Source organism: Phalangium opilio, unplaced genomic scaffold (genome assembly GCF_054372755.1).
Source record: "Phalangium opilio isolate 3A_F unplaced genomic scaffold, DU_Popi_V2 ptg001421l_1, whole genome shotgun sequence".
Taxonomy (NCBI): Eukaryota; Metazoa; Arthropoda; class Arachnida; order Opiliones; family Phalangiidae; genus Phalangium; species Phalangium opilio.
Genome location: NW_028324258.1, coordinates 188,262 through 197,337, shown reverse-complemented (window position 1 = coordinate 197,337; position 9,076 = coordinate 188,262). Strand labels below are relative to the sequence as shown.

Genomic DNA, 9,076 nt, shown 5'->3' with positions numbered 1-9,076 from the left:
CCAAATATCCGGGAACTGTAAATGCGGTCCGGAAACTTAGAACACTTTTTCTCCGATTTTCCAACTGCGAGCGCTGTCCTCTGGTGTGTAACTACTGACAGAAACGTCGATATTAGAACCTCTTCGTGAGATACATCAGGTAAAACTAAGCAGCGATCTTACAATTTCGTGGAAGTTGAAATAAGGAACGTGAGGTGAAAATAACGCTTAGAAGTGTAATAAACAGAAACTTGGGTTTCATTTTGAGAGGTTTTAAACAACACAAATTAGGGTTCTATTTTCAGAGGTTTTAAGCAACACCAATTTGTGTTTCTTTCAACCCAAAATTATGTAAGAATTTAACCCAGTTTGTGACTACCTTTTATCCCAATGATCCTTCAAAATTACAATTAACCCTTACTAGGGTTGTTTTTTTTAACCCAAATATGATTTTAAAATATAAGCAGTAATGGGGTTACTGTTTAGTCCAAATCTGAGTTATCGTTTACGTTGACTCAACATTGGTTTAAATAAAGAACCAATTCTAGCGTCAAGGAACAACAACTCAAAAAATGGGTCGGTTAAATACTGACCCAGCAAAGAGTAGAAAAATAACCCATTTTGTATCAAAAACAACCCAACATTTCTAAGAGTGTGCGGTGACCTATTATCTTTTAAAACTGAGGTAGTTATATCTCGCGTGTAACAGCATATTATATGCATAATGGCACAATGTTAGGGAAATTAACATCCAACACACATTATGTAGTCGTTCAAGTTGAACCAGGATATAAGCCTCGGCATGAGTAAGCTAAGAAAAAACAATCGCACCCCATAAGTATGTGTAAATTTCGAATATAGTGTTGGGCAATAATTGCGTGAGAAACGTCACATATGGCAGCGAGAAATCGAAATATCCATGTAAATACGTGGAAAGGCAGAAAAATATCCCCGCGAAATCAAATAGGATTTATTCTGCGTTTAGATGTATTATTTTAGAGTGAACATTTATACTAGAAATTTTGAAGTCATGTTGAAATTAATCTTGCAACATTGTATAATCAAGAAATAGTCCCGAAGGTCGTTGGTCACAGCTATACAGTCTGGTGAATGGAGCCAGATCCGCTAAACACGAAATGTTTCGCGTGACGTCTGGGAATTTTAAATCGTCTCTTTAGACAAAGACTGAACGAGGACGTGTCTCTTATTCTAGTTAAGTGTTTTAAATGAATACAATTTTAATTTTGAACTATTTTTACTTAAGCAAAAGTACATAACGATGTGCTGCATGGAAAAATGGCGATCAAGTCTAAACTAGTCAGTTCTGTATGAAGATAAGCTCACCAATGGTTCTTTGCAATGCTGAAAGAGTGTTCATTAACTCAGTTTGGAGACATTAAGCCTTTCAGGTGAAATTTAGTTGCCTTTTTAAAGGAAAAGGCCACCTTACTTTAAAACTATTTTCAAAAGAAAGAGTATGCTTTAATATCTCAAAATTCCTTCAGTTGATCAAGATTATCTTATTAGTTAATATATGATAAATATTTATATCTCGAAAATTGGTAGTTTATAGAAGGTGCCATTTTTTTCGCAGTTTTTAGTAAATTTTGAATTTTGTGACGTATGCCGGCCCTCGTATTGTCATTGGCTCCCTGGCCGCTCCTAGTCCACCACTACTTTCACAGCAGTCGGCTGCTTACGGAAGCTACGTCAAAAATATATACATTTACTTCATATGTTTCTTCTTTTTTGGCAAAGCCTGTTCGTAGAATCGTAACGATACAAATTAAAAATGCGAAATTGTATAATTAAAGGATGCCAGAATCAAGTTGGCGAATCAATGAGGTTATTTGGTGTTCCAAATATGATTAAATATCCCGATCTTGTAATGCTATGGGTAAAGTACGCTCGGGATGATATTCGGAAACTTTATGAAATAATAACTAAGCCTTTGCTCACGGATCCTGTTATGATATGGGAAAGAGACGTGATTTTGAAGAACCGGCCATATATGGTTTGCCAGGTAAGCTTTGATGAAAAATGCTTCAAAATTGATCTTAGAGCTAAATACTTAAAAAATGTAACAAAGTATGATCTTATTCATGGTTCTTATCCAACAATTTTTGATTTCCTAACCTCCGACAACATTGACTTTGTAAACGAACCTGTCTTTCCTTCTGAGCCATTCATTTCAAGTTCTACGTCTACCATATGTGAGCCAATTAATATAGACAATCAAACCAAAATCTTTGAAGAAGAAATCGTTGAAGAACCTTTTACAGCCAGTGTCGCTACTCAAACTTGTAACAATGAATTTATGGCAGAGAAAACTCCTTCAGTTCAAGATAAATCTTCCCAAGTTGATATTGAAGAATTTAATATCAAATTGCTAGTTGATCAAGGCTCAGATGCATATAGTGAGAGTGAAAATCAAGAAAGTATAGCCCTGGAAATATATAACTCGTCTAGAAAACTTTTAATAGAACATTCTTACGCAGTTCCTTCATCAAATCCCACTGAATCACACGCACATATTGAAAGTGCTCTTATCAATTCAAGCCCAGTGTGTAAAATCACAAGCAGCAGCCCGTTCATCAATGATTTGTCACAAATAACATCAGCAAGTAATTTGACAAATGTTAGTTGTAACGAAAACCTTATATTTTTTTATAGTTAACCGTCCTAAGTTTTATTTGCTCATGATAGAGCCCGAGAAAAATGTCGCGAAAAAACCCCAAACCCCTTTCGTACCAAAAACGTAAAAAGAAGATAGTTCGCCTCGATAAGCGGCCTTTGGCCTATCCTTATTTACCTAGCTAAAAAACGCCTATTGTAAGCAGCGTGGACACTAGTGGAAAATTTGGTGATTCACCCGTTCTTGGTACGAGAGAGGCCCCTCTTTTTTTTTAAGATTCTGTACCCTTTCTATAGAGAGGGTAGTTGCAAACTATTTGTAAAGCCGAAAGGACGTGTTTTTCACTTCAATAAAGTTGTTTTTCTTCTTAAATTTATATCGAAGTTTAGTGTTGTTAATTTTAATTCGCCAACCTCAGTTAAGTTTAGTCTGAAACTATTTCGAATCGTTTCATGGTGCCGAAAAAACCCGGGATGGATTAAAATTTAGAAATTATCACTAAACACTTATTTAGTAATTAGAAAAAGTGAGAAAAACTGAAGTCGAGACTTTCGAGAAGTTTGTAGCCGTTAAAAAGTATGTGAATTTTCAACGAAACCTGTACGGATAATAGAATTTCGTGAACTTACCAAGAATTTAAAGTTAATTTCAACGAGACTTTTAAAACCGTGTGACCGTTCAAAGAAACCTGTACCGAATACGCGAATTTCTTGAACTTTCAAAGGATATTAACGAGGTTTTAAATCGAGAAGTAGATCGTTTTAATTATGGATCCACACAAAAGAAACATTAGCAAAAGAGGATACGCGAGAGGAACTTTAACGCGATTGGACAATGAAATATCTCAAGTGTTAGGAGCAACGTCTCTAAGTGTAACCAACGCCGTTTTAACAAAGTACATTCTACAATTAGAAAAAATCGAATCAAATATAAGTGACTTAAATGAAAAGGTGCAAGAAGGATTTAACACGGAACCTGAGTTAGAAAAGGACTTACATGACTGTGAACTGATTCAAAGTAAAATAATAGATTTAAAAGCAAAATGCCTGGACGTTCAACATGATCTACAATCAAGAGCATCGAGTACCACGCAAATAGTAAGCCCAAACCCATCTCCTTTATCATTTAATAGCGCGCAGCTTGCAACCACGAAATTACCGCGAATTGTCATCGAAAAATATTACGGAGATATCAGTAAATGGCAAGAATTTTGGACGTCGTTTGAAACAACTATCCACAATTCTTCGTTACCCGATTCTGGAAAACTTGTTTATCTGAAGAGTTACCTAGGCGGCACAGCTTTAACTAGCGTTAGCGGAATTTCCATGACCTATGCAAACGCAATTATCACTCTTCAAGATAGATTTGGAAGAGATGATCTCGTAGAAAAGGCTCACATTGAAAAAATCAGAAAACTAGAAGCCGTCAGAAAATCTTCAGATATAAAAAGTTTAAGAAGTTTCTTCGACAGCCTGTACATTAGCGTAATGGGTCTTGAAGCACTAAATGTTAAAACGAAATACGGTGGTATTTTAATACCTATAATCACTGAATTGTTGCCAGAAGATATAGTCCTCAGTTTTACCCAGAAGAACAAAAGGGCAGACGCGTAATCGATAGATAAGTTGATAGATTTCCTAAAAGAAGACATTGAAAGTAGAGAGCAAGCGTGTAATTTGAAGAAAAGCGTCATCTCCGTTGAGAGAAAACCAGAAAACGCCTTCAATAGAAGCTCTACCTTCAATAAACCGAAGATTGCGTCAACATCTTCCTTCAAGGCAACAGTAGCCCAAGAAAGCCCATGTGGTTTTTGTAAAGGTTCACACAGGATGGAAGACTGTACCGCTCTAACCGCGAAAGAAAGAAAGGAAATTTTCAAGAAAAGGTCCCTCTGCTTTATATGCGCCCAAGGAAGACACATGGCTAGATTTTGTAAGAGGAAAAGAGAAGTTTCATGTAAATTTTGCAATAGATGTCACTCACACATGGTGTGCGATGAAAAATATCCAGAGGTTAATCAAGGTCAAGAGACGAATGAAGGTCAAGGAAGTGAAACATCAAGTATGTCCACTATCACCTCTAAGAAGGACAGTGTTTCACCACCGATTTATCTCCGTACTGCTTGGGCTAAAATATGTCATGACGGAAAAGAAGTGAAAGTACGATGCTTGTTAGATGACGGAAGTCACCGTACCTATGTTTCGTCCGAATTATGCCAGAAGATGAATTTACCAGTCGTCGGCAAAGAATCCTTGAACCTAACCGTATTTGAAGGGAAGAATAAGAAAATAGAACGTGAGAGAGTACAACTAACCCTAGGAAGTCTCTTCGATTCTCAGAGCTTAACTATAGAAGCCATTGTCTCTCCTAAGCTAAGTGGAAATATACCAGGAGTTCCAAGAAAGGATTTGATAAAACTATCCAAAGAAAAGGGGTGGAACTTAGCAGATACGCCACCTCCAGAATCACTCTCCAGCTCAGAAGAAATAACCATGTTACTGGGAGCCGATTATTATTGGAAAGTTTCAAGTGGTAAAACAGAAAGAATTGGTACATCCCTCATGGCGCATGACACTATTCTTGGATGGACTATCCATGGTAGAGACGAAGACTCGGAAGAAGAGAAGCCCTCAAGCTCTTATAATATTTGCGTCTTCAAAGCACTAGTCAATCAAGAAACAAGCGAAGATGAACTCATATCGGACAACTTGAAAGCCTTTTGGAAATTAGATTCCCTTGGAATTGTGGACAAAAGCGACGAAGAGTTAATGAGCGAAAAAGCCATTAAAGAAGAATTCGATTCAAAGATTACCTATGACGGAAACCGTTACAGTGTATGTCTTCCGTGGAAAGAAGAAAGAAAACCTTTGAACAACAACTACATTCAAGCTAAAAGAAGATTTCAAGGTCAATTAAGGAAGTTTAGACAAAACCCTGAGTTATTTGACAAGTATGCTGACGTCATAGAAACGTACATAGAAAATGGAATCGTTGAGAAAGTAAAAGGCGAAGGTGAAAACAACAAGACATTTTACCTTCCACACAGAGAAGTCATCAAGGAAGAAAGAAGCACAACCAAGCTCAGAGTGGTTTTCGATGGCTCTTCTCACTCTCCAAACTTTCCGTCAATTAACGACTGTCTCCACTCAGGACCAGCTTTGAATGTAGATCTATTAGGTCTTCTCGTCAAATTCAGAAAGAATAAAATCGCCTTCACCGCGGACATAGAAAAAGCGTTTCTCCAAGTCGGACTGTCCGAAAGCGATCGAGATGTGACGAGATTCTTATGGATTAAAAACAGAGAATTAAACCCGGATAAACTAGAATTCGAAGTACTCAGAATGACCCGAGTTTTATTTGGACTGACGTCAAGCCCTTATTTACTTGCGGCAACCATTCGATTCCATATCGAAAAGTACAAGGAAGAATTACCGGAAGCCTACGAACTGTTAAGAGACTTTCTATATGTTGATGACCTCGTGGGAGGAGCTCAAGAAGAACAGAAAGCGCTGGATCTAGCTAAAGAAGCTAAAGGCATCTTAAGCACCGCGGCAATGCCTTTACGCAAATTCCAGTCAAACTCGACATGGCTAAAAGACCAACTGTCAGAAGAACAAAGTAATCAAGAATCAAAGGAAATTACCAGTAAACCAGAAAGCACCCTCATGAAAGTATTGGGTATCTCTTGGAAACCAGAAGCGGACGTATTTTGTTTTGATGTCTCGAACCTTCTAACGTTTATCAAAGACAAAAGAAATACGAAGCGATTTATTTTGCAAGCATCCTCACGTATTTTTGATCCAATTGGGTTGATATCGCCATTCACAGTTAGAATCAAATGCCTCTATCAAGAATTATGGAAACGTGGCACTGATTGGGACCAAGAAATAGACCAAGATTTAACTGAAAATTGGAACAAATGGTGCCTGGAATTGCAGCACATGTCTGAATTAGAAATTCCAAGACATTACGGTTCTAACTTTGGAAAACTTCAGCTACATTGCTTCACTGATGCCAGCGAGAGGGCATTCGGAGCCGTTGTCTATGTTCGCTCAATAGAAGAAAATGGCACTCCCAAAGTACTATTAGTGGCGTCTAAGAGTCGTGTTTCGCCTTTGAAGAAACTGACAGTTCCTAAACTGGAGCTTATGGGAGCTATAATTGGATCCAGATTGATGAAAACAATTAAATCGAATTTCGAAAAGGAGAAACCCAGTTTACATTTTTGGTGCGACAACCAATCAGTCATTTCCTGGATCAAGAGTAACGCCACAGAGTGGAAGCCTTTCGTAGAGAACCGCGTCTGCGAAATCCAGGAACTAACGGAACCTGTACAATGGAAATACGTTCCAACCAAACAGAATCCAGCAGACTTTCTCACGCGTGGCCTAACAATAGATGGACTTAAAGCAAACGATACCTGGTGGACAGGACCAGAATTTTTAAAGAAGTCTGAATCAGAATGGCCTGTTCAACCCGCCAGATATATCAAATCAGATGAAGCTGAAACAGAAAAAAGGCCTAAGTACAGACCATCCATTGTCTTATACGCGAGCGAAATGTCAACCAAAAGGATTGAACCTGTATTAAAACTAGAGAACTACAGCCGTCATTCGAGAGTCGTAAGGACAACCGCGTGGATAAGAAGGTTTATTTTCAACTGTAAGAATCCGACCAAGAAAATTAAAGGAGAATTAAGCACAGAAGAAATCGACCAAAGCGAAATTTATTGGGTTAAATTGGCGCAACAGGAAACCTATCCAAGAGAAATAAAGGCTCTCAAGGAAAAACGAGAGATTCATCAAGGTTCAGTACTGTCAGAATTGAAGCCCTTCTTAGACCAAGAAGGTTTATGTAGAATGGGAGGTAGACTTGGCTTCGCGAACATGACCTTTGATGAAAGACATCCAATTATCCTGCCAACCGAACATCATTATACCTACCTTCTAATCCAGAAGCAACACAGAAATGTAATGCACATGAGCGTCACCGCAACTCTTTCGAGTCTTAGAGGAAGGTACTGGATTCCGCGAGGAAGGCAGATCGTGAAGAAACAATTGGCCGGTTGTGTAACATGCAAAAGAATGAAATCGCATCCGTTCGTTCGCGAAACCGCGCCGTTACCTCCAGAACGCGTCAACGCGAGTCCGGCTTTCGAAACAACAGGAGTAGACTTTGCAGGTCCGGTCTATGTTAGATGTTATGACGAAAAGGAAGGAAAGTTCATTCAATCGAAAACTAAAAGTTACATCGCGCTTTTCACTTGCGCAATAACTCGGGCAGTGCATCTCGAATTAGTTTCGGATTTGAGCGCTGAAAATTTTATATTGGCTCTCAAACGGTTTGTCGGTCGTCGAGGCGTATGTAGACTTTTCTTGTCGGACAATTCAAAAACATTTAAAAGAACAGAAAAGGAATTGTCAAAACTTTGGAACTCGGTCCTCACACCAGAAACTAAACAATATTTCGGAGAAAATAAAATTGAGTGGAAATTTATTGTAGATTATGCCCCATGGTGGGGAGGAATATGGGAAAGGATGGTAAGGACAGTGAAGGACTGTTTGAAGAAGGTTTTATGCACAGCTCTATTGTCTTACGAAGAGTTCGAAACAGTTTTGATAGAAGTTGAATCGGTAGTTAATTCTCGCCCTATAACCTTTACCGCTAGTGACCATAACGAGCCTTCACCCCTTACTCCATCCCATTTCCTCATTGGAAAGAGACTTGACGCTCTTCCCCCACGGAAATTTAAATTGTCGGAATTAGAACACAGAAGACATGATCTAACAAGTAGATGGAAACACCGTCAAGAGTTAGTAAACAGATTTTGGGTTAGGTGGCGGAAAGAATACCTGCTAGAGCTCAGAACAGCTCAGATAGTTAAAAATGGAACTAAATGGTCAGCTCAGATTAAAGTAGACGACATAGTTTTAATAAAGGATGATAAGTTGCCAAGACATCTTTGGAAATTAGGAAAAGTATTGGAACTCCATCTAGGACGAGATGGAATATGTCGGTCTGTTTCAATTAAGAAAAGTTCATCCATTATAAAGCGTCCAGTACAACTTTTGTATCCATTAGAAGTTTGAAAGTAGTTTTTTATGTCATTAAGTTTAAAAAAAATATATTTGTAAAAATAAGGATTCAAAGAACCCTCATTTGGGGGGAGTGTAACGAAAACCTTATATTTTTTATAGTTAACCGTCCTAAGTTTTATTTGCTCATGATAGAGCCCGAGAAAAATGTCGCGAAAAAACCCCAAACCCCTTTCGTACCAAAAACGTAAAAAGAAGATAGTTCGCCTCGATAAGCGGCCTTTGGCCTATCCTTATTTACCTAGCTAAAAAACGCCTATTGTAAGCAGCGTGGACACTAGTGGAAAATTTGGTGATTCACCCGTTCTTGGTACGAGAGAGGCCCCTCTTTTTTTTAAGATTCTGTACCCTTTCTATAGAGAGGGTA

General features: G+C 38.3%; 1 protein-coding gene across 1 annotated transcript; it reads left to right on the top strand.

Annotated features, from left to right (window-relative positions):
• The first annotated feature begins 3,381 nt into the window (after nucleotides 1–3,381).
• Nucleotides 3,382–8,703, top strand: LOC149583108 (uncharacterized). The gene is made up of 2 exons (XM_089864005.1): nucleotides 3,382–4,141; nucleotides 4,235–8,703. The coding sequence occupies exons 1-2, from the start codon at nucleotides 3,382–3,384 to the stop codon at nucleotides 8,701–8,703; spliced, it is 5,229 nt and encodes a 1,742-aa protein (XP_089720131.1).
• Nucleotides 8,704–9,076: the final 373 nt, after the last annotated feature.

Bases quoted from the DNA above. Each gene is read 5' to 3' on its own strand.
- LOC149583108 (XM_089864005.1), top strand. From the start codon at position 3,382: ATGGATCCACACAAAAGAAACATTAGCAAAAGAGGATACGCGAGAGGA. The intron at 4,142-4,234 runs GTATTTTAATAC...CGTAATCGATAG, and splicing joins TGTTAAAACGAAATACGGTG to ATAAGTTGATAGATTTCCTA.